The sequence below is a fragment of the Gorilla gorilla genome, chromosome 2, assembly GCF_029281585.2.
Source record: "Gorilla gorilla gorilla isolate KB3781 chromosome 2, NHGRI_mGorGor1-v2.1_pri, whole genome shotgun sequence".
In the NCBI taxonomy this organism is placed as follows: Eukaryota; Metazoa; Chordata; class Mammalia; order Primates; family Hominidae; genus Gorilla; species Gorilla gorilla.
In genome coordinates, this window is record NC_086017.1 from 54,682,869 (window position 1) to 54,708,611 (window position 25,743).

At 39.2% G+C, this 25,743-nt stretch overlaps 1 protein-coding gene across 7 annotated transcripts in view; it reads left to right on the plus strand.

Moving 5' to 3' along the window:
- Positions 1-25,743, plus strand: part of KIF15 (kinesin family member 15) — a 110,753-nt gene that overhangs the window by 21,227 nt on the left and 63,783 nt on the right. For all 7 annotated transcript variants that reach the window (XR_008678647.2, XR_008678646.2, XR_008678648.2 and 4 more), the window contains exons 6-16: positions 1,981-2,078; positions 3,555-3,734; positions 11,376-11,585; positions 14,711-14,836; positions 14,994-15,116; positions 17,479-17,602; positions 18,619-18,695; positions 18,930-19,139; positions 19,979-20,156; positions 22,184-22,325; positions 23,002-23,143. Coding sequence is in view for 1 of the 7 variants with exons in the window: in XM_031009113.3 (XP_030864973.2) it covers positions 1,981-2,078; positions 3,555-3,734; positions 11,376-11,585; positions 14,711-14,836; positions 14,994-15,116; positions 17,479-17,602; positions 18,619-18,695; positions 18,930-19,139; positions 19,979-20,156; positions 22,184-22,325; positions 23,002-23,143 (1,610 nt within the window). In the remaining 6 variants the exon portion in view is untranslated. The remainder of the gene's footprint in view (positions 1-1,980; positions 2,079-3,554; positions 3,735-11,375; positions 11,586-14,710; positions 14,837-14,993; positions 15,117-17,478; positions 17,603-18,618; positions 18,696-18,929; positions 19,140-19,978; positions 20,157-22,183; positions 22,326-23,001; positions 23,144-25,743) is intronic.

Consider the following 25,743-nt stretch of genomic DNA (forward strand, 5'->3'; position numbering starts at 1 on the left):
GGCTGGTAGCATGGGAAGTCGGAGCTATACCCTAGGCCAGGTCATATAGGCCTGGTGAGGATTTTGGATTTTGTTTTGAATATGATGTGACATTATTGGAAGTGTTCTTTTTTAAAATAAACAAACAAATAGGAAGTACATGATCTGATATTAAAAGGATTACTCAGGCAGCTAAATGGAATAAAGACTATTAGGGGATAGAGCAGGATTAGGAGATACTGCAGTGGGTTAGGCAAGAGATGATGAAGGTGATTAAAGATTTGTTGAATCTTTGTCTTAGTCTATTTGTGTTGCTGTAAAGGAATACCTGAGGCTGGGTAATTTATAAAGAAAAGAGGTTTACTTGGCTCACAGTTCTGCAGGTCATAGAGGAAGCATGGCACCAGCATCTGCTCGGCTTCTGGTGAGGGCCTCATGCTGCTTCAACTCATGGCAGAAGACAAAGGGGAATGGGCATGCAGGGATTACATGGTGAGAGAGGAAAGTGTGAGAGAGAGAGAGACAGAGAGAGAGAGATGAGGAGGTGCCAGGCTCTCTCCAACAACTAGTTCTCTTGGGAAATAAGAGAACTCACTCCCATGAGAATGGCACCAAGCCTTTCATGAGGGGTTGTGCCCCCCACACTCCATGACCCAAAAATGTCCCAGCAGGCGACACCTCCAACAGTGGGGATCAAATTTCAACATGAGAATTGGGGCAAAACATACTATATCAAATTGATCTTTATATAATATATTCTTCAATGGGAAAATGATGTAAAATTATCTACATGTTCTAATATTCATTCTCTTTATTTACTTGCATTTTTCTACCTCTTATATTTTTCTTAAGCTACAGGTTACAAGGACCATTTTAAATATTCCAGGTGTGGTACAAGGCCTTCTACCAAAGACAACTATTATATTTTAAAATTTATTCTCTATTTTTCTTGTGCATGTCAGCATTTTGTTAGTTCCTTTGGTCTCTAAGGCATACTTCACCAATATTTTGATTGTTAAATAGATCTAGATCTTTTCTAGCTATATATATTTTTCTGGTAAATATTGCTATAACTTGAATTAGAATTCCTTAGAATCCTGCTATTTGCATATCCACTCTTCCTTTTCCCAGTGTAACAAAATAGAGACTCTGCATTTTTCTGTCTGTGTGGAAATCTTGTAAGATATTCTTACAGTACTTTTCTTACCAGCTTGGCTTTTATTGCCTAATTTTAAAAAAATCAACTAGCTAATCCTGATTTTTAGTACTTAATGTGTTTAAAGCACTAACATGGCTCTAAGTGCTTTACCTTTACACTCTCAGTTAATTCTTTCTCTTTTTTTTTGAGACGGAGTCTCACTCTGTCGCCCAGGCTGGAGTGCAGTGGCGCTATCTCGGCTCACTGCAAGCTCCGCCTCCCAGGTTCACGCCATTCTCCTGCCTCAGCCTCTCCGAGTAGCTGGGACTACAGGCGCCCGCCACCACGCCCGGCTACTTTTTTTTTGTATTTTTAGTAACGATGGGATTTCATCGTGATCTCGATCTCCTGAACTTGTGATCCGCCCACCTCAGCCTCCCAAAGTGCTGGGATTACAAGCGTGAGCCACTGCGCCCGGCCTCTCAGTTAATTCTTTCCAATAACCCTATGTGATATTTATTACCATTATTATCCCCATTTTATAATTGAGAACTCTGCAGCTTAAGAGGGATTTAGTAATTAGCCTATGGTCACACAGTATGGGGCCAAGGCCTGGAGCACAGGTCAGTCTATGAGACCAAATGTGCTGCAATAAAGGACAATTATTTGATATTCCTGCAGATTTTGGTACCTGGCAGTTGGAAAAATTTCAATTTCTCTCACAGACCTAGATTTAACTTGCTTGGAGCACAAGTAGGAAACTGATTATATGGTGTATCATCTAATTTCTGTGTAAATTGCCATTTTGAAAGACTCTTGGAATAGAATAAAAATCCAGTGTTTATTTTTTTTCATTTTTTTAGGACCATCTGAATCTGATAATTTTTCTCATAACCTGAGAGGAGTAATCCCACGAAGTTTTGAATATTTGTTTTCCTTAATTGATCGTGAAAAAGAAAAGGTAAAACAATGTAAAAATAAAGTGGTTCTATGAAATGTCTAATTTTGAATAGGTAGCTACTGATAATTAGCTCATGATACATGGTGGAGCATGGATGGTACTCTACAATATGAATAGACTAGTGTGGCATAAAAAAAAACCTTTCAATTCTGAGGATAATATTAAGGATTCTGAGTTGTTTTATCTCAATTGAGTTTTTAGTTTATAAAACATGCATTATCCTTTATCCCAAATTGCTGGTTTACAAGAAAGGAAAATAGTGCTTCTGAGGCTCTCAAAAAAAGATTTTGTAAGACAGAAACTGTAAAGAAAATCTCAACTGAGGAAAACAGATATATTAATAGACTAAGCCTAATCATCTACCTGTACCTAGGCTCACAGGTGACTGCAGGTGTCCCTGAATCCTCATGACATCCAGCAGTGATGGACTCATCCTCACCACCTTTGTAGCACCTGCTACTGCCTTCCATGATCTTTGTGCCCCACATGTGGTATGGCTCCATCACCCTGGGGATATGGTCTTTCCTCTTGCATTGGCTCCCAGGTTGGGCCTTCTCACAGTTGTGCTGATTTAGCTTGGTGAATTCGGGGCTTAGAACCATTAGTGTTTTATGTTCCATTATTTGTGTACCAAAGAAACTTATATATAACATTGGTTTACCATTTACTCCTTTGCAGAAATCACCTATCTATAACACTGAAATTAGACGCACAAATTGTATGGCAGTGAAATAATTTAGTACCGTGCATTTCTATGGTTAAAAATCCTATAAAGTCTTTTAAAATAAATTATTTTCAATCGTTTGAAGAACATAACACTTGTTTCAAATAAAACTTTATGAGGACATCAAATATATAAGACAGACAAAAATGGAATTTCCCAACTGGACTGCTCAATTCTCCTCCCCCTGTATTAGCTCCCAGGCACCTGTGGAGGCCTCTAGGGTGCCTGGCACCACAGTTTGATGCAGCTGTAAAATATAATGATGTGTTAAAACTAGTTATCATCTGAGCACGGTGGCTCACACCTGTAATCCCAGCACTTTGGGAGGCCGAGGCAGGTGGATCATGAGGTCAGGAGATCGAGACCATCCTGGCTAACACAGTGAAACCCCGTCTCTACTAAAAATACAAAAAATTAGCCGGGCGTGGTGGCGGGCACCTGTAGTCCCAGCTACTCGGGAGGCTGAGGCAGGAGAATGGCGTGAACCGGGGAGGCAGAGCTTGCAGTGAGCCAAGATCGCGCCACTGCACTCCAGCCTGGACAACCGAGTGAGACTCCGTCTCAAACAAAACAAAACAAAACAAAAAAACTATTTATCTAGATTTTTTTTACTTTTAGGTATCTTATATTGTATTAAAGGATAATAGCATAGGAAATTTACATCTTGTGAAGCGAGTGCAAAATTAATGCTCATGAAAACTAGGTATGAACACATGAAAATAATGTATCTAAATGAGGCTTCTTTTTTACAGGCTGGAGCTGGAAAGAGTTTCCTTTGTAAGTGTTCCTTTATTGAAATCTACAACGAGCAGATATATGATCTACTGGACTCTGCATCGGCTGGACTGTACTTAAGGGAGCATATCAAGAAGGGAGTCTTTGTTGTTGGTGCGGTGGAGCAGGTGGTAACCTCAGCTGCTGAAGCCTATCAGGTACCCTGCCATGAGTACTTAATTGGTGCTTAGGCAACAAACCTGCTGTGAATGCACCCCAAACTCCAAAAAGTGACAATTGAGGTACCAAAAATATGTCATAAAGGCATAATACAGAATGTTCATGGGAAGTAAAGATAAAATAATATGGAAGTAAAGATAAAATAATATGGCAGTATTTTCTTTTCCAAGAGTCTTTCAAAATGGAACCTCGAAAGGGCAATTTATACAGAAATAAGATGATATTGTATCATCAGTTTCTTACTTGTCCATATGTTTTTAGTGGTTGCTCCTGGGAGATGCCTGTTTGAGGGGCTTCTGGGAACTCTGGCCTTTAAACCAGCTGGCTGTTCTTTTCTACGTTGCTTGCTTGTTAGGTGTCAAAAGCTAACTTACCTTGAGCATTCAGCTCAGGACAAGCAAACCTCTTGACAGGAATTTACAAAATATTCTAGATATGTTTTTATGAAATCTGATCTGGCTTAATGATTTGAAAGTTTTTTATTATGAAGCATTTGACACATATGAAATATTGCCACAAGCATGTAAGTTACCAAGCATAATGTTAAAGTGAACTTTCAGGAGGCTTTTAGACAATTTAAAGACCCTGGTATCACCAGTACTATCCGATTTACTGGTGATATTTGGTTCTTTAAATATGCTATAAATAGGTAAATAGGATACCTGTCCTCCCTATCCCATATCCCTGGCTCTTCCCCAAAATTAAGCACTAAGTTGAATGTCATTATCATTTTCTTCCACTTTTAAATCACATATGTATGTGGTTTTGCCTGTTTTTGAGTTTGAAAAACACATATTTAGCTTTCTATGACTTTTAAAACTCAATGTGGTTTATGAATTCTACGTTGCATTTCATTTATTTTCACTGCTGTATGATATTTTATAATTTATTCTTTTATGTTCAATAAAAGATGGAATCAAGTCTCTTGATTCCAGCTGTTTAAATTGAGACTCCCCCTGGCGAGAGACAGGTTGTACGTGTGACCTAGTATGTGTATACATACGTACTCAAAAATTTGTGTTGGGTTTTTTATTGGAATTACATTGCAGTTATAGACCAGTCTGGAGGGATTAACAATTCTTTTTACAATGTTTTACAATATTCAGTCCATACATTAGCATAGTATGTCTCCTCTTTTTAGATCTTTAATGTCTTGCAATATAATTTTAATAATTTTCATCATAAAAGTCACACATACTTTTTGTTAACTTTATTCCAGTATACCTTATGTTTTTAGTTTCTCTAATAATCTCTTTCTTATTTTCATTTTTATTTATTTTTTATTTGTTTTTTGGAGACAGAATCTTGCTCTGTTGCCCAGGCTGGAGTGCAGTGGTGCGATATTGGCTCACTGCAACCTCCGCCTCCTAGGTTCAAGCAATTCTCGTGCCTTAGCCTCCCAAGTAGGTGAGACTACAGGCGCGCACTGCCATGCCTGGCTAATTTTTTGTATTTTAGGAGAGATGGTTTCACCATGTTGCCCAGGCTGGTCTTGAACTCCTGAGCTCAGGCAATCCACCTGCCTTGGCCTCCCAAAGTGCTCGGATTATAGGCATGAGCTACTGTGCCCGGCACATAATCTCTTTTTTAAATTACATTTAGTGTTTGGTGTGTATAGAAATGCAGTTGATTTTTATAAGATGCTTTTATAATCAGCCACCTTGCTAACTGTCTTAAAAAATCAAGAATGTGTGTTAAAGTTTTGTTTGATGCTTTTTCCACCATTGTTGAGATAATCTTGTGCTTTTTCTTCTTTAACATGTTAACACGATAAAGTACTCGATTAAGATTTGCTATTATTTTGTTTAGTGTTTTTCATAAATTTAAAAAATTGAGATCAATCTGTAATTTCCTTTGTCCTATTCCTTTTTTCTTTTTTTTTTTTTTTTTTTGAGACAGGGTCTCGCTCTGTCACCCAGGCCAGAGTACAAGTGGCACAATCATGGTTCACTGCAGCCTTGACCTCCTGGGCTTAACAGATCCTCCCACCTCAGCCTCCCTAGTAGCTGAGACTGCAAGTGCACAGCATTATGTCTGGCTGATTTTTGAATGTTTTTGTAGAGATGAGGTTTAGCCATGTTGTCCAGGCCAGTCTTGAACTCCTGGGCTCAAGCATTTCACCTTGCCTCAGCCTCCCACTATAGGCGTGAGACACTGCACCCGGCTCTATTCTCTTTGTCTTGTTTTATTATCAATGTTACTTGTTTTCTGAAAGTATTTATGCCTGGGATGACTTATTCTTAGAATACATAGTAGAACTCATCTGAAAAATTATCTGGGTCTTGTGAGATTTTTAACTACAAAACAATATTTTAATAGAGCCATGCAGCCATGTTATTTCTTCTTGGGTCAGTGTTCGTAAGTTATGTATTTTAGAAAAATTTCAATTTCCTCTTAGTTTTCAAGTATATTGGCATAAAGTTGTTCCTAGTATTCACATTTTTACAATCTTTGCCATAACTGCCATTTTGTTTCCTTTTTACACAGTTGTTATTGTTTATATGGACTTGCTCTTTAATATTTTCTTTGTTTTCAGTTTATCCTGGGTTTATCATGCTGTTCTTTTTCCAACTTCTTAAGCTGGATATTTACTCACGTTGGCATTTCTTTTGTGATATAAGTATTTAATACTATAAATTTTTACTTCTTAATACTTCTTTAACTTCACACAAGTTTTAATATTTTAATTATGGTGTAGATACAAATATTTTTCTACTATAATTTTTTTTGACTCACGAATTACTTAGAAATGTGATTTTAAATTCCAAAGCGTGTGAGGATTTCTAACTTATTTCTCACGTTGATTCTCAATTGCATTGGGATCGAAGAATGTGGTCTTATGTGACATCTAGTCTTTGAGGTTTTTTTGAGACATAATTTATGGATTAATAACCTTTTTTTTAAGTGTGTCATGTGTGCTTGAGAAGAATATGTATCCTTGGTACAAGGTTTTATATTTTTGCTAGTTTTCTTGTCCGTGTAATCTATTGATACTTCAGAGAGATGCACTGATTTCCCACTAAGGTGTTGGTTTTTCAGTTTCATTGCGATTTTTGTCTGATTTTTTATATATATATATATATAATAGATACATACACATATGGAAACACAACAAGTCCTCACTTAACATCCTCATAGGTTCTTGGAAACTGACTTTAAGTGAAACGATGTATAATAAAACCAATTTTACTACAGGCTAATTGATACAAAGAAGAGTTAAGTTCCTACTGCATATTTCCAGTCATAAAAGCATCACCAAACTTCTCAATAAGAACCCAACACACTTCTAATATTAAACATTGAAATAAATGTGAACTATACATTTATTTTAAAAAGAATAATAACAACTAAGATAATTATTTACCCAGGTTTTGGTGGATAAGTGTGTGATGGCAGTCATGGTGTTGGGTTAAATCGGGAATAAATGTTTGCAAAGTAGAAATTGTCATGACCACTTCCTACCACCATACAGTTCAGAAACAAACAATAACAAATATGGTGGGCTCACTGAGTACTTTCATACTGCATTGTTTATTGTCCTGTATTTGTATAAGTATCATATACTTTATGACTTTTTTTTTTTTGAGACGGAGTCTCACCCTCTCTCCAAGGCTAGAGTGTAGTGGTGCGATCTTGGCTTACTTCAACCTCTGCCTCCTGGGTTCAAACGATTCTTGTGCCTCAGCCTCCTGAGCAGCTAGGACTACAGGCGCGTGCCACCACACCCGGCTAAATTTTTGTATTTTTATTAGAGATGGGGTTTTGTCATGTCGGCCGGGCTGGTCTTTACACAGACAGTTGCCCCGGGTGGAAATCATTTTATTTTCTCAAGTTCACAACAAAATAACATTGAATGAAGTGAAATGGAGGACCTGCTGTGGACTCCTTTATTAGGTATATATACAAGTGTAGAATTAGTATATATCTTCCTTTTATTTTCACCTATAATTATTTATTGATTCTATACTTTCCTATCAACACATTTTGCTTTGCAAATCTGTTTTGTCTGATGTTCACCTACCACTGAACATTCTTTTGATTACCATTTGCCTGGTATACATTTTCCCATCAGTCTTTCTGTTTCTTTTTTTTTTTTGAGTCTCGCTCTGTCGCCAGGCTAGAGTGCAGTGGCATGATCTCGGCTCACTGCAACCTCTGCCTCCCAGGTTCAAGCTATTCTCCTGCCTCAGCCTCCCGAGTAGCTGGGACTACAGGCATGCGCCACCACGCCCTGTTAATTTTTGTATTTTTAGTAGAGATGAGGTTGGCCAGGATGGTCTCGATCTCTTGACCCCGTGATCTGCCTGCCTCGGCCTCCCAAAGTGCTGGGATTACAGGCATGAGCCACTGGGCCCGGCCCCTTCTGTTTCTTAATGTTTTAGGTGTTTATTGTAAACCACATAGCTATACTTTGCTCATTTTTTTAACTGCTCATGACAGTATCTTACCTAATTTATTTACATTACTGTATGATTGTTGATATTCTTAGACTGGTTTCTACCATCTTTCTTAGTGTGTTTTGCCTGTTTCATCTAATACTTCCTTCTCTTTTCTTGCCTTTTTGTTTTTGATCCAGTATGCAGCATGATTTATTGAAAAAAACTCTTTTTCCTATTACATTGCCTTTGCATCTTTGGTGAATTGACTGTACACATACGGGTTTATATCTAACTGTATTCTGTTCTGTTGATCTATATGTTTCTTTTCATCAATATTAAATGGTCTTGATTATTATGTAACTTGTTGCTAAGTAGTGTCTTTAGATCAGGTAGGGTAAGTCCTCCAACACTGTTCTTTTTAACAATTATTTTGGTTATTCATTGTCCTTTGCATTTTCATTTACATAGAACCAGTTTGTCAATTTCTACAAAATAGGCTGCTGGGATTTTGAGTGGGGTTGTGTTGAATCTATGAATTATTTTTGGTAGAACTGGCATCTTAACAATATTGAGTCTCCCAGTCTATGAACACTCACCAGGTATTTTTGTTTTTCATTTTTTATTTTGATTTTTGTAGAAGTATTCAGGCAAACATACTTGTATTTGCTTTTTCCCCTTATGTTACACAAGTGACAGCATACTGTGCTATTTTTATACCTTGCCTTTTTTATTTTGGAGACCAAGTCTCGCTGTTTTGCCTAGGCTGGAGTGCAATGGCATGATCTCAGCTCAATGCAACCTCCACCTCCTGGGTTCAAGAGATTCTCCTGCCTCAGCCTCCTGAGTAGTTGGGGTTATAGCTGTCTGCCACCACGCCCAGCTAAATTTTGTATTTTTTAGTAGAGACGGGGTTTCACCATGTTGGTCAGGCTGGTCTTGAACTCCTGACCTCAGGTAATCCACCCGCCTTGGCCTCCCAAAGTGCTGGGATTACAGGCATGAGCCACAGTGCCCGGCCGCTTTTTTTAGATAATAGTATTTTGGAATTTGTCTCAGTTTGGAGGATCTCTCTCTCTCTCTTGTTTTTTGTAGCTGTATGAATGTATCAGATGTATTTAATATGTAATATACAGTATTTAATGTTATAAAAAGAAAGCATAAAGTACTATCCAAGAAACATAAAAGATACAAATAGCTGGGCGCAGTGGCTTACTCCTGTAATCCCAGCCTCTTTGGGAGGCCAAGGTGGTGGATCACTTGAGGTCAGGAGTTCAAGACCAGCCTGGCCAACATGGTGAAACCCCGTCTCTACTAAAAATACAAAAAAATTAGTCAGGCATGGTGATGCATGCCTGTACTCCCAGCTACTCTGGAGGCTGAGGTGGGAGGATCGTTTGAGCCTGGGAGGCAGAGATTTCAGTGAGACATAAACATGTCACTACACTCCAGCCTGGGTAACAAAGTGAGACTCTGTCTTAAAAAAAAGAAAAAAGATACAAATAATTTCAGTTTTTTACTGTTGCTGATTAATAGGGTTATAACAGCTACGAATTTTTTTTTTTTTTTTTTTGTGATGAGACAGAGTCTCTGTTGCCCAGGCTGGAGCGGAATGGCCCGATCTCAGCTCACTGCAACTTCCACCTCCCGGGTTCAAGCGATTCTCCTGCCTCAGCCTCCCTAGTAGCTGGGACTACAGGTGCATGCCACCACACCCGGCTAATTTTTTATATTTTTAGCAGAGACGGGGTTTCACCATGTTAGCCAGACTGGTCTCGGTCTCCTGACCTCATGATCCACCCACCTGGGCCTCCCAAAGTGCTGGAATTACAGGCGTGAGCCACCGTGCCCTGCCAACAGCTATGATTTATTGAGTGAAGGTGCCAAGCACTGTGCTAACTTCTTTTGTATACATTATTTTACTTAATTTTCAATATGCCCTTTGAGATAAAGATACTAATTTCCTCATTTTACTCTATATATACTGTTACCCTCCTACCCAAAATGTGGTCCTCAGAACATCAGCATCACCTGAGAGCTTGTTAGAAATGCAAAATCTCAGGCCCCACCTCACACTGAATCTGAGTCTGAATTTTAACAACATCTGTAGATGATTCATATGCACCTAAAACTTACATGTTCTGTTCTATGGGATAGGTACCCATATTCCCATTTTACAAATATGAAGGCTGAGCCTTGAAAAGGTTCAGCTGGCCCCAGACCTCGCCTAGTAAATAGTGGAGCCATGGTTTGAACTCATATGCATCTGATTCCAGAGCCTGCATTCTGAACTTTCATGTATCCTGCTTGCCATAGGGAATAGAAGGGAAAAAATACTTTGTAGACCAAAAGCTTACAAAACTTTGGGCTTAAAGATAATTTACAGATTTTTCCTGTCCAACATTCTCATTTTCTAGGTAAAGAAATGGGTTCAGAGAGGTTTTGTGATTTACATTAGGTTAACACAAATAAAGCGTGGCAAAACCAGTTCTAGATCCTATGCACTCTGATTTCCTGTTTGTTCTGTTTCTGTAATGTGGAAAGGGAACACAAAGGAAAGGAAAATAACTTCAGCTTATTCCTTAATGGACCAGTAGTCTTTCTCACCACGCTTTACAAATTTCCTACTGATTTTGGTGGCTGTTGTGTACCATTTGGAACTTGGGATAATATAATTTATCTTATAAAGCTAGATAACAATGGAAGGCAATAGATACTCCTCACCCCTGTTCTAAATAGAAAATATGCTTTATGTAAATATATTTCTTTTTCCCTATGAAAGTAGATAATTAGCTGTATGTTAGTATTTTTCATAATAAAATGAGTGATTCTCAAGTGCTTATTTTACATTTTAAGTGTACCTATTCTTGTTCCTTTTTTTTTCTCTCTTCCTTTTTTTTTTTTTTTTTTTTTTTAAGATAGGATCTTGCCCTGCTGCTCAGGCTGGAGTGCAGTGGCACAATCATGGCTCACTGCAGCCTTGAATTCCTGGGCTCAAGAGATCTTCCCACCTCAGCCTCCCAGGTAGCTAGGACTACAGGTTCCTGCCACTGTACATAGCAAATTATTATTATTATTATTTTTTGTAGAGGTGAGGTCTCAACACTGTGTTGGTCAGGCTGGTCTTGAATTCCTATCCACAAGTGATCCTCCAGACTTGGCCTCCCAAACTGCTAGGATTACAAGCATAAGCCACTGTAACTTGTCCTCTCATTTCTTTTAATATGTTTTCCTTTTGCATAGGTGTTGTCTGGAGGATGGAGGAATAGACGTGTGGCATCAACATCAATGAACAGAGAATCGTCTAGATCTCATGCAGTTTTTACAATTACAATAGAGTCAATGGAGAAAAGTAATGAGATTGTGAATATACGGACCTCCCTACTCAACCTGGTGGATTTAGCAGGATCTGAAAGGCAAAAAGATACCCATGCAGAAGGGATGAGATTGAAGGTAAGAATGAAATTATGGTCTTCAACTTGTGTGTGAGTTCTTACTAGCAGTCAATACAGTCGTGATGCATGACAATGTCTCAGTCAATAAGGAACTGCATTTATGATGGGGGTCCCTTAAGAGTATAATAGCTATACCACATGGCTTAGGTATGTTGTAGGCTATACCATCTCGGTTTGCATAAGTATATTCTATGATGCCCACAAAACAATCAAATTTCCTAACAGCACATTTCTTAAAATGTACCCCTGTTAGCCAGGCCTGGTGGCTCACACATGTAATTCCAGCACTTTGGGAAGCTGAGGCAGGTAGATCACGAGGTCAGGAGATCGAGACCATCCTGGCCAACGTGGTGAAATCCCGTCTCTACTAAAAAGATACAAAAGTCAGCTGGGCGTGGTGATGCGCGCCTGTAGTCCCAGCTACTTGGGAGACTGAGGCAGGAGAATCACTTGAACCTGGGAGGCCGAGGTTGCAGTGAGCTGAGATCGCGCCACTGCACACCAGCCTGGGTGACAGAGAGAGACTCTGTCTCAAAGAAAAAAATGTATCCGTGTTGTTAACGGATGGTATGGTATATGACCATACCAAGCTAAGTGTTTTGAGGGTGGCAAAGAAATAAGAAATTGTTCCTATTGAAAAGGAACAGAGATTTCTTTTGTGGAACGGTGAACATAGATGGGATAGGGCAAGTCTGTCAGTAGCAAAAATGTTTTAATTCATACCAGAGGGGATAAGGGTACAAGAGACAACAGGGGTCAGAGGAAGAAGGGTGCACTGTGGACAGCTTGTGGAACATGTGGAAAAGAAGTAGTTCTTGACTTGTGAAAGATTTCGATAGGGAGAGAGAAACAGGAAATGCATGCCTGGCAGGGGGGCATCTCAAGGGTTATTGTGGATGCAGAATGAGTGTAGCATTTGGCATTTCAGCATGGCTCAGTGGATGGGTTGGTTAGAGAGGCAAGCAGGCCCGGATTATCAAGGACCAGGAGTGCCAGGCCAAGTTTGTATCAACTCTGCGAATACTGGGAAACACTTAACATTTCTGAGCAACTAAGTGATTCATGAAGAAAGCCTGTTTTATAGAAACTTAGTCATCTGACCCACTGCTGTTAAGATTTTAGAAGGGAGAGGCCACAGAAAAAGATGACCACTTACGCTGTTTAATATTTCAGGTATGAAGGGTTAAGTATCTAGTTCTAGGCTAAGGTATCAACAGTGGGACCAGAGGTTCTATGTAATATGTATTGTCAATATGTGTTTATATATATATATAGTAATATGAATTGTCAATAAAATATTTGTAGAGTCTATAGTTTAGAATATACATGGGCAAGGGGAGAGGAATTGGAAAGGATGAGGGAAGAGATCTACTTTTTTCATTAAAAGTGAGGATTTGAGTCGCCTGACCTACATTTGAGGCAGTTTCAGGCAATCTAAAGCTCATATTTTTTTGTTTTGAGACAGTCTCACTCTGTCACCCAGCTGGAGTGTAGTGGCATGATCTCGGCTCACTGCAACCTCTGCCTCTCTGGTTCAAGCAGTTCTTCTGCCTCAGCCTCCCAAGTAGCTGAGATTACAGGCGCCCACCACCACACCCAGCTAATATTTTGTATTTTTAATAGAGATGGGGTTTCACCATTTTGGCCAGGCTGGTCTTGAACTCCTGACCTCAGGTGATCCACCCTCCTTGGCCTCCCAAAGTGTTGGGATTACAGGCGTTAGCCACCACGCCCAGCCTAAAGCTCATATTTCTATTGAGATATGAGGCTTAATAAATATAGCATATGGGTTGAGCATGGTGGCTTATGCCTGTAATCCTAGCACTTGGGAGGCTGAGGTGGGAGGATCCCTTGAACCCAAGAGGTCGAGATTGCAGTGAGCTGTGATTGTGCCACTGTGCTCCAACCTGGGTGACAGAGTGAGACTCTGTGTCAAAAAAAAGCATATGCTTATAATAGGACATATACCAAGTCTGTTCTAAAATGCTTTACATATATTAATTCATTTAACCTTCCCAACAACTCTGGGAAGTAGGTGCTATTCTTTCTATTTTACAGTTAAAGAAACCAAAGTCACACAGCTAATAAAGGTAGAGCTGAGATTCAAACTGAGCTGCTACAGTACTCTCAACCATGCCACTAACCACCTTTCTGATTTACTGAATGATAACAGCAGTGACTCTGAATTCAGTACATCTTGCATTATAATTTTGACTTTTTCTCTTTTTTGTATACTCCTTCCACTGCAGACCCAGTTTTCAAAATATGCTACCTACAGTAAAAATCTAATGTAACGTATTTAGCTCATTTTCTCCCCCCACCAAGCTTCTGTTTTAAAGTAGTTTTTATTATCCTTTACAGAATTAAACTGAATATTCTCCTCAAATAAGTTCATCAGTGGCTTTGGGGGCTGTATGGGTGAGTTATTAGGCATTATACCCTTAAATATTTTAGCATAAAAGGATTGAAAAAAGTACCTATTAATGCTCTACTCTAGCTTTTTTTCCCTATTTTTTTCTGGTCTTTATAGCTCGGTTTCAAACTATTACAATCATGAAGTGACATTAATATTTTTTTCTTTGCATGATTTTTGTGTTTGTCTTTTTTTGTTGTTGTTTTTGAGAGAGGGTCTCACTCTGTCACCCAGGTTGTAGTGCAATGGCACAATCTCAGCTCACTGCAACCTCCACCTCCCAAGCTCAAGTGATCCTCCCACCTCAGCCTCCCAAGTAGCTGGGACTACAGGCGTGTGCCACCATGCCCAGCAGTTTTTTTGTATTTCTTTGTAGAGATGGGGTTTCGCCATGTTGCCCAGGCTGGTATCCAACTCCTGAGCTCAAGCAACCTGCCCACCTCGGCCTCCCAAAGTGCTGGGATGACTAGCATGAGCCACAGTGCCAGCCTGTGTTTGTCTTCTAATACTAAAATTACAATGTACATCAAATAGGAAAAGGTTAGGGATAGTTCAGCACTTTTTTATTTGTTGAATAGTTGTTCTTTATTAACATTGTCCCTGACTTGCCTTTTCATCCAGAATTTTCCTCTGCTAGATATATTTTCATTCAAAATACCAAAGAGTAACCAACGTACCTAAATTTTTGTTCTTTTCCGTCAACACTTTAGGAAGCAGGTAACATAAATCGATCATTGAGCTGCCTGGGCCAAGTGATTACAGCACTTGTCGACGTGGGTAATGGAAAACAGAGACATGTTTGCTACAGAGACTCCAAACTTACCTTCTTACTACGGGTAAAGTAGATCCTTGGGTTCCTGGGCTCCTTTTGGTTATGCTAAAGTTGATAGTGGGACAGTCTCTCAGCCTTGGTGGCAAGAGTATACATTTTCTTTGCTTAAAAAGGTCTTGTGATTTCTCACTGAAAATGTGTTCATTCCTATCATTAAACAGGATTCCCTTGGAGGTAATGCCAAAACAGCCATAATTGCAAATGTTCATCCTGGATCCAGGTGTTTTGGGGAAACCCTATCAACACTTAACTTTGCTCAAAGAGCCAAGCTGATTAAAAACAAGGTAAAATACTGGCATATACTTCATTAAATAAATGAGAAAAATACTAAAGCTTGCAGTATGCCATTTTTGTGATTGCCCTAATATTAACATTAACTTTTATTTATTTCTCATTGTATGCAAAATTTCTATTTTATCTTTCCTACCCTTCTATATCACACATGTAATTAGAGACCTAGGTTAGATCTTATGGTTGTTATTGCTTGACTAGTTTTTTCTCTTTTTTTTTGAGACACAGTCTTGGTGTGTCACCCAGGCTGGAGTGCAGTGGTGCAAACACAGCTCACTCTAGCCTCAACTTCCTGGGCTCAAGCGATCCTCCTGCCTCAGCCTCCTGTGTAGCTGGAACTACAGGCATGCAGCACCATGCCAGGCTAATTTTTTTATTTTTTTAATTTTTATTTTATTTATTTTTTATTTATTTATTTTTTTGAGACAGAGTCTTGCTCTGTCGCCCAGGCTAGAGTGCAGTGGCGCGATCTCGGCTCAGCTGGGACTACAGGCGCCCACCACCACGCCCGGCTAATTTTTTGTATTTTTTAGTAGAGACGGGATTTCACCGTGTTAGCCAGGATGGTCTCGATCTCCTGACCTCGTGATCTGTCTGCCTTGGCCTTAATTTTTTTATTTTTTGTACAGGTAGGATCTCACTTTGTTGCCCAGGCTCGTCTCAAACTCCTGGGTTCAAGCAATCCTCCTGCCTCATCCTTTCAAAGTGCTGGGATTACAGGTGTGAACCACTGTACCCAGCTGACAAATTTTTTCTTAAGGGAAAGCAAATTAAGTATGTGAGTCTTTCTTCCTGCCAATAGCCAATCAATCAGTTCTGCAGCAGACATCAGCTGAGTGTCTTCTGATTCAGTTCCATCCTGACACTTTATGTCTGGAGATAGGGTGAGATCTCACAGGTTCAGGGCTCAGTCCTACAAGACTGCCCCCAACTTCTGATGCCAATTGCAAGCCCCAGCTTGTCCTATCTGTGCTTTCAGACCAACTGGCTGTAAATCAGGAGGTCCATGTTGCCCCTTTCCCTGGGTAAATCAGAAGACTATAGATCTAGTCATTTATTTTATTTCCTTGGACTATGGAGTACTAGTAAGATGAGGAGGAAAAATCATTAGAGCTTCCTGACCCTAAGTCTCTTAAGATTTACTAGAAGTCTTTGGAGATTATAGAACTGCAGCAATAATTAGAATTATGAAGTCACTGATGGGACAGTGATGTCAGAAGTGCAGTAGTACCTTGTAATGAGGCTGGCCATAAGAATCAGAAGCAACTGGAAATGGCTGCGTAACACACAAAAGAACAAAACCAAGAGCCTTCTACTAGTCACTCTCAATGGTAAGCCCTTTGCAGCCTATCAGTGGAAAGTGCCAGAATATCTGGGACTTGTTTAAGGATGTGCTATTTAAATTTTTCCGTGAGCAAATTGGGCTTACAGCAAGAATACGGAAGACCTTGGGGCTGTCACAGGGTGTTTTTTCCTTGCTGGAGTATTGAGTATTTCACAACTGAGTCCTCTGACCTGGTTGGTACTCAGCTGTTGGCACTCGTTATCACCCTTTAGGCTTTGTGGACCTTTTTAAAGCTTTATTTTTTTAATTAATCAACTTTTTTTTTTTTTTTTTGAGATAGAGTCTCGCTCTGTCAACAGGCTGGAGTGCAGTGGCGCATATGTGTGACCTCCCCCACTCTTGACATCCTGCCCCACAGTGGCACATTTTGTTTGTGAGTCCTTTAGCCTTTTAGAAGTTGTCCTAAATAAGACATTTCTTTAAGAAAATGAAGATAATCATTTAGTGTGGTAAAAAATTAAAAAAAGAAAAAAAAAGGAAGTGTCAAACCAACCCCTCCTTCCAAGAGGGCTGTTAAAAAATAAAGGTCGGATTCCTCTGGAGAAGGTTGCTTCTGCCAAGCTCAAGCCCACCCTGCAAGTCATCATGCACTTAGAGGCTAGGCTCCTTCCCCGTAGGGAGCTAGGAAAGAAGGGAAATGATACTCATTGAGGTGTTGGCTCTTCTCCATTGGGAGGGTGGGGGAAGGCTGTCGTTCTCAGGGAAAGAAGTATTAGGTGAACACACCCGGATCCTAAGGGTGACCCAGCCTAACAGCTCAGGGCTAGTCAGCTGGGGGGCAGAGAACCTGGCTGGGGCTGTCTCTCTCTGGCTCCAGGTCTGAAGGCACAAGAAAAGGAAGCTTCCTCCCCACTTGAGCACAGTGTGATTCCTGTGTCCTTTTGACTATGATGTGGTCTTGAAGTTTTGTTTGATGTTCATCACTACAAATCATACCAAACAAATGTAAACACAGGACTATACTACTCAAAAAGCATTATTTTAATGCTTTTTAAAAAATTCCTGAACAGGCAGTAGTAAATGAAGACACCCAAGGAAATGTGAGCCAGCTCCAAGCTGAAGTGAAGAGGCTCAAAGAACAACTGGCGGAGCTTGCTTCAGGACAGACACCACCAGAAAGCTTCCTGACCAGAGGTAGGATGAGCACACAGTCCTTTATCTTGGGGAAGACTGTACAAATAATAGTTTAAGAGCCCTTGGTGATAGACACAACACAATAAGGCAACCCAAATTTTTCTGCAGGTATCTCTTTCTGCTTATTTCTCCTATATAGGAACATAGTGGTTTGTTTATAATCAGATACAGATACCATAGGCAGTGAGAAGGGGGAATTAAAATAATTTTGAATAATCTATAAGTGCTAAAAAGAGATTAATTTCATTTAGATCTACTTCTACGTAGCATATGTAATCTATATATGTTTACTATAGGATAAGAGAGACTTATTTTTCTTCAAAGAATAGCTAGTAGAGAATTAATTAACTGGAAATCCATAAAGGCAAGAGGGTGAATTATTAACAGATCTTAAGAGGTGCACAGCACCCTGGGACTCCTCTAATTTTTTAAAAAATCTACTTCTACTTCTGTTACACCATGTGTAATCTATTGTGCATATTAACTAAATAAAGAGAAACTTATTCTTTGAAGAACGACTAATATGTGGAATGGTTAATTTGAAATCCGTGATCTAGTGATGACGGTCTCATTGTTTTTTTTTTTTTTTTTTTTGAGACGGAGTCTCTCTTTGTCGCCCAGGCTGGAGTGCAGCAGTGTGATCTCAGCTCACTGCAACCTCCACCTCCTGGGTTCAAGCGATTCTCCTGCCTCAGCCTCCTGAGTAGCTGTGACTACAGACCCACGCCACCATGCCCAGCTAATTTTTTTTGTATTTTTAGTAGAGACCGGGGGCGGAGGGGGGGGGGGGGTCTCACCATGTTGGCCAGGCTGGTCTCGAACTGCTGACCTCAAGATATCCGTCTGCTTCAGCCTCCTAAAGTGCTGGGATTACAGGCATGAGCCACTGTGCCCGGCCACAGTCTCATTCTTTTAGATTAGTTGAGAGCAATCAATTAAAGGCTATCTGTTCTCTTGGTTTTGCAATGTGTTAAATATTTTTTTTCATCTTCCCTTTCTTATTGGATCAATTACAGACAAAAAGAAGACTAACTATATGGAGTATTTCCAGGAAGCAATGTTATTCTTTAAGAAATCTGAACAGGAAAAGAAGGTAGGAAATGGAATTAGTAATAAAAGAGATTCAAGATAGTTTTTTGCTGTGTGGTTTTTATTGCCTTACTAAGTGAAATAAATAATATCAAGTCAATAAAGTAATGGAAGGCTATGAAAAATCAAATTTTGCCTTTAAGATTAAATATGAAATTAGTATTTGTTGCTGGACTTACAAAAATTTAGGGAAGTCAAATTATTTTTCATGTTTAACCAAATTATGAATTTCTTTAAGTCTCTGATAGAAAAAGTTACCCAATTAGAAGACCTCACCCTCAAAAAGGAAAAATTTATTCAATCTAATAAAATGATTGTGAAATTCCGAGAGGATCAAATAATACGCTTGGAAAAGCTCCACAAGGAATCCCGGGGAGGTTTTCTGCCTGAGGAGCAGGATCGTTTGCTCTCAGAATTAAGGGATGAGATTCAAACTCTGCGAGAACAAGTGAGTATAGGGCATCTATAATATTTCTAAAAATAAAAGGAGTTCAAAGCAAATCTAAATTTGTCAGCAAGTACTTGTTCTTTAATACAATGGAAATTGTTTTAAGTGAATTCTTCTGACAGTGTGATTGCATAATTCCTTTACCTGTCTTTTTAAAATAGTTAAAGGGAAGAGAAGGGGAGAAGGAAGAAGTTGTGGTGACATTGCTACATAGTATGCTACTCTAGCAGGCCACGCAGAATTTCACCCAGTGGGCAGTTGTGGTTATCTGAGTCAGTATGCTCTTTAGAGTTGTGCCTTTTAAAGTTTTTGTTGTTTTTCCTTTTCCTTAGGGAGAATGGATAGGTCATACAGGTACATTGTGGGAAAACCCAAAATCTCTTATCAGCTTCTTGTTTTTCTCTCTGGAGTTTTTAATGAATATTCAAACTAATATGGGTGGATATTTGTTCTTTTGTTTCTCCTGTACACTTTTTTGCACTTTGCCTTTTTCAGTTAATCTTGGTTGACAAGATTAATTTGGTCCTTGTTCTTTTCAGTGTGTTGATTTAACTAGTCTCCTTTGCATGAAAAGCCTGCCACATTGTACACCCTTGTGCTTACCTCCTTAGGTGGGTGAACATTTCAAGGGTCTAGACTCCAACTGAGAATAGCAGAGTTACAGGACATGCATATTTTCAAACTGATCACAAATGCCAAGTTGCTTTCCACGGTGGTTGCAGAAGGGTACCACCAGTAGTGCATGTGCATACCTAGTTTTCTAATGGCTTTTTAGAGGAACTAATTCACTAAGGAAATGTTTATAAATATATAATGCATGTAATTCTTCTATGTCACAGATAGAGCACCACCCCAGAGTTGCAAAGTATGCTATGGAAAATCATTCCCTCAGGGAGGAGAATAGAAGACTGAGATTATTAGAGCCTGTGAAAAGAGCTCAAGAAATGGATGCCCAGACCATTGCAAAACTAGAAAAAGCTTTCTCTGAAATAAGTGGCATGGAGAAAAGTGACAAAAGTAAGAAATGATTGTTGTAATGCCATATAGGAAGGGGCTGTTTTAAAGAGCATTTTTAGTGCCTTGTGACTAGGGTCTTCATTTTAGCCTCCAGGCCTGCTATGCTAATGTCTTATACACATATTCTTTTATATTATAGGAAGGTATTTACTAAACTTTTCTTTTTCTCAAAAATCACAGAGCATAAACTACATAAGCTAATAGATATAACAAGAAAATACTCATTGTATTTGTTTTATTGATAAAAAGATTGATTCAGATAGTACGTTAAATTTTTACTAAATTTTCCTGTTTAAAGTATTTGAAATGAAAAGTCTTTAACTAATCAAACGTGAATAAAAATAGAGTTGAAATGTTTATCAATCTAATTAGTCCTGTGCAGTATAAGAGATATAGAAAGGTCAGACTCATAGCACAGTGTTTGGGTCCTGATGTTGTGTTTGGGTCCTGGTATTGTGGTTACCAATGTATGCAGTCTCTAGTTACATACTACTTTCATAAGTTTGCATACTATGTGAAAAGTGGTTTAGTTAATACTAAATCTACCTTACAGTCTTGACAGCTGTTGGTGTTCATACCCTGGGATTTGGTAACAAAGTCTGTGTTTGCCCCAGTCTTAGAGTTAATATTTTCACGGTCTTTTATCATAGATTTGGCCTTGGTTTCCTTTTAGGTTGAAATTGAGAAAGTTCTAATGTTTTTATTCTGCATTCATAAAGAAGACTGTCTCTTTGCTTTTTAAAATTTCATTTTTTAAGCCTTCTTCCATTCTGTTAGGACTGAATAGAATAATAAGAGTCACAGTAACTGGGTTGGGGAGAGACTTAAGATATTAGATGCAAAATTACTATCAGGTTTTCTGTTGTTTTTTTTGAGATGGAGTCTCACTCTGTCACCCAGGCTGTAGTGCAGTGGTGCGATCTCGGCTCACTGCAACCTCCACCTCCTGGATTCAAGCAGTTCTCCTGCCTCAGGCTCCCTCCTGGGATTACAGTCACACACCACCACACCGAGCCAATTTTTGTATTTTTGGTAGAGATGGGGTTTCACCATGTTGGCCAGGCTGGTCTTGAACTTCTGTCTTCAAATGATCCACCCACTTCGGCCTCCCAAAGTGCTGGGATTACAGATGTGAGCCCCAACGCCTGGCTTAGGTTTTCTGTTTTATTTAAACTACTTTTCCCTACATTGCCCTTTATTTTGTTGTGGCCTCCATAATACCTTGACTTACTCCCTTCAGAAGATACTAATGTCTGGATCTCATCAGTTTCTAAACATTGATCATTCTCTAAACAACTTTTACATGATCTTTTCCCACACTGAAACTCAGTGGACTCTCTTCAACATATTCAGTGTTCTAGGCATTTCCTGAAAATTAATATTTTCTACCTGGTAGATGATACCGGATTCTTACAACCTGCTGCCCTTGCTATTTGTTTCCTTTTCTAAATAATTCCTTGGCTGTTAACATTAGCTGCTAGCACTAATTCCTACAAGATTCACTGGCTGCTGTTTCTCTGTCTAGCATTAGGCGTGCCACACTTTCGTCATTGTTTGTTCTTTCTCCTAATGGGAAAGGTGTTGCCTTAACTACACTTCTCCATCCTGTGGCATCTGCTTCTTAAACATGACTTCTAATCCCCTTTGGCACACTGTGTCACATCCTGTGCCTTCTGCTGAGTTATAAGCTTTTGTATTTTAGGGCTCGCTTTCCAACCCATTTCTCATTTTTCCTCCTTGTGGCCCAAAATTGATACCTGACAGAGAACTTAGAAAATGTGTCCTGTTATTTTTGTTTGTCAAACACTGAAGTTGTAAAGCTAGGCATGGTGGCATGCACCTGTAGTCCCAACTATTTGGGAGGCTAAAGCAGGGGGTTCACTTGAGACCAGAATTTGGGGCTTTAGTACACTATGATCATGCTTGTGAATAGCCACTGCACTCTAGTCTGGGCAACATAGTGAGGCCCTGTCTCAAAAAAAAAAAAAAAAAAAAAAAGAAGACTGAGATTGTTTTCTTATTAACAGATCAGCAAGGATTTTCACCTAAAGCTCAGAAAGAGCCATGTTTGTTTGCAAACACTGAGAAGTTAAAAGCACAACTCCTGCAAATTCAGACAGAGCTGAATAATTCAAAGCAAGAATATGAAGAATTCAAAGAACTTACTAGGTAAAGTCTAAATACACATGCGTGCACACTTATTTTCTTTTAGTGTTCATTTGCTGTAGTGTTAATATCGATAATTCAATTGGGCATTTTACTTTAAATATTAAACTCTCGTAGCAGCAACTACTTTGACATGAAGAGAAAGAGCATGCTTCTAGCTCTTTACTAATATATTCAATGAACTAGGTAATACAGGTGTTTTAAGCAGTTTTTTCCTGTTGAGAGTCTATTGAACTTGCATAGTAAATTATTTAAATTTAAATTTGATAATCAGAGTTGTTAAGACTTTTAGGAAGTATAGGTTTGTTAATATTCCTACTTGATTCTCATTATGTAAAAACAAAGATAAATCACATTCATATTATAACTAAGTTCAATCTTACCCTAAAATATAAACAAATGTTTGGTTCAAAAATGACATATCACATATGGTATAATCATGGACTATTTGTTTGGGCTTTCAAATTTGAGCCCTACCATTTACTAGTTGAATCCCTTAAACAGTCTCTGAGCTGTAGTTTACTGAACTGGAGAATGATGGGAATAATCTGAGAGAATAGAGAATATCTCTGATTTAGAGATAACTATAAAGTTATGTGAGAGCATAAACTGTAAAGTATTCTATAAATGTTTGACATTACTTATTACCTGAAATACTCTGTTTTACAATATCTATTAGGAAAAGGCAGCTAGAATTGGAATCAGAGCTTCAGTCTTTGCAAAAAGCGAACCTTAATCTTGAAAACCTTTTGGAAGCAACAAAAGCCTGCAAGCGGCAAGAAGTTTCTCAGCTGAATAAAATTCATGCTGAAACACTTAAGGTAGGTCATCTGAACAATACCTCCACCTTAAATCAGTGCAATGTCATTTTATTAATAATGGAGAGACTCTGCATGGTCTATCTCCAGACGCAGATGACATCCCATGCAGGTAATTAACACGGGTGTCACACTGGTCATTGGGTTACTGCTAGCAACCCCACTGATGTATCCCCCCAGTGGTAGGGTGGGGTAGGAAAGAATTCAGCATTTGCAATCAAATTCGAATGTGCCATTAACTTTAGTCAGGGTTTCCTAACTTCTGAGCCTTATCTTTCTTTTCTCTAAATTGGAAATAAAGGTAATTTACTTGCAGAGTTTTAGAGTACTAAATGAGATAGATAAGCTGCCTGGTACCTTGTAGATATCAGTAAAATGGCAGCTATTGCTACAATATAACATGTCCTCAAAGTTTTCAGTAGAATAGAAACCCTAATGGGCAAAGACCGCTAAGGGATCACAGGTGCCACTGGAAATAACACGAGAGGGTTTTGTCCTAAATAACCACATCCCTCATAAAAGAAAAAAAAAAAAATGTGTGAACAACTGAGAATGAGGAGAGAGAAAGGAAGTACACAAGGAAAACAAAAGGTTGAGGAGGTGATACTGATTTCAGCTTTTGTATCCAATTTTTTGAAGGTTAAAAAATTTTTTCCTTAGCTGGGTGTGGTGGTGCAGGCCTGTAGTCCCGGCTATTTGGGAGGCTGAGGCAAGAGGATTGCTTGAGCCCAGGAATTCAAGTCCAGCTTGAATTCAAGTTCTTTTCTTTTCTTTTCTTTTTTTTAAGACAGAGTCTTGCTCTGTCGGCCAGGCTGGAGTGCAGTGGTGCAATCTCAGCTCACTGCAACCTCCGCCTCCCAGGTTCAAGCGATTCTCCTGCCTCAGCCTCCCGAGGAGCTGGGATTACAGGCGCCTGCCACCATGCCCGGATAATTTTTGTATTTTCAGTAGAGATGGGGTTTCGCCATGTTGGCCAGGCTGGTCTCGAACTCATGACCTCGTGATCTGCCTGCCTCGGCCTCCCAAAGTGCTAGGATTACAGGCAAGAGCCACTGCACTGGCCTCAAGTTCTTTTCAATAAAAGAAAGAAATAGAGAAGACCGAAAACCTTTCCTTATATGTCTTAGAATATAAATAGATGTTTATTTATAATGATTATTTTTAGTAGTGGTGTTTTGTGTCACTTAATGGAAGACTACTTGTATTCATTTGAATAGGTAATTTATGTGACGAAATTTTCCTTTTTTTTCTTTTTGAGACGGAGTTTTGCTCTTGTTGCCCAGGCTGGAGTGCAGCGGCACGATCTTGGCTCACTGCAACCTCTGCTTCCTGGGTTCAAGCGATTCTCCTGCCTCTGCCTCCCGAGTAGCTGGGATTCCAGGCGCCTGCCCCAACACCCAGCTGATTTTTGTATTTTTAGTAGAGACGAGGTTTCACCATGTTGGCCAGGCTAGTCTCGAACTCCTGACCTCAGGTGATCCGCCCGTCTCACCTCCCAAACTGCTGGGATTATAGGAGTGACCACCGCGCCCAGCCTGTGACAGAAATTTTCAAAGGTATTTAGTAGCAAATCTCTTTCCTTCTGTTGTTCTTCCAGCCAACCAAGAACTGGAGGCAATCAGTGTCACCAAGTCAATCAATGTCACCAAGTATTTTCTCACTTTACACAAATGGTAGCATAACATACACATCATTCTACAGCTTGAGGGTGTGTGTGTGTGTGTGTGTGTGTGTGTGTGTGTGTTTTAAAGCAATATTTTAGAGTTTGTCCCATGTCTGCAGGGGAAAAAATGTTCTCCCCTTTTTTGTTTCTGTTTTGGTTTTTTATTTGTTTTGGCAGCAGCTCAAGAATGTTATGTGGATATATAATGATTTATTCAACCTGGAAAATGCTGGGTTTTTTCCTATACAGGTAGAAATTTAAAAATTATTTTTAAATTTTGATTTATTTATTTATTTATTTTTGGTTTTGTTTTTTAGAGACAGGGTCTTGCTCTGTCACTCAGGCTGGAGTGCAGTGGCATGATCATGGCTCACTGCAGCCTTGAACTCCTGGCTTCAAGTGATCCTCCTGGAGCCTCAGCCTCCCAGAGCACTAGGATTACAGCTGTGAGCCACCATGCCTGACCAGAATTTTTTTTTACTGTTGCTTTTTAAAAAAGGTGGTCTTTGAAGTTTTTGTAAGAAATTATTGAAAAATACTTGCAGAATACTGCCAAATCTTTTATAATTCTGTGTCTGTAGCCCCTTAGCACAATAGAATTATAGAGCTTGAAGCACCATGGCATTCTCATCCTACTTCTTCCTTTTTCTTCTTCCTTTTATGACTGAGCAAACAGGACTCAGAGGATTAGAAGGTTTGCCAGGAGGGGCATAGCAATTCAGAGTCTTTGTTGTTGTTTTAGTTGGACAACTACTATATGAATACATTCTCTTTGTTTAAAAGAAAGACACATATTTCAAGTTAAAGTTAAAATTCCTTTTCAGCATCACTTCCAATCTGGATCTAATATAATCCTTTGTCTCCACAATCCCTGGAGGTAGTTTAATCCTTTTTCTTAGCATTTTTGTACTGTTAATATATACAGACTGATAAAACACAT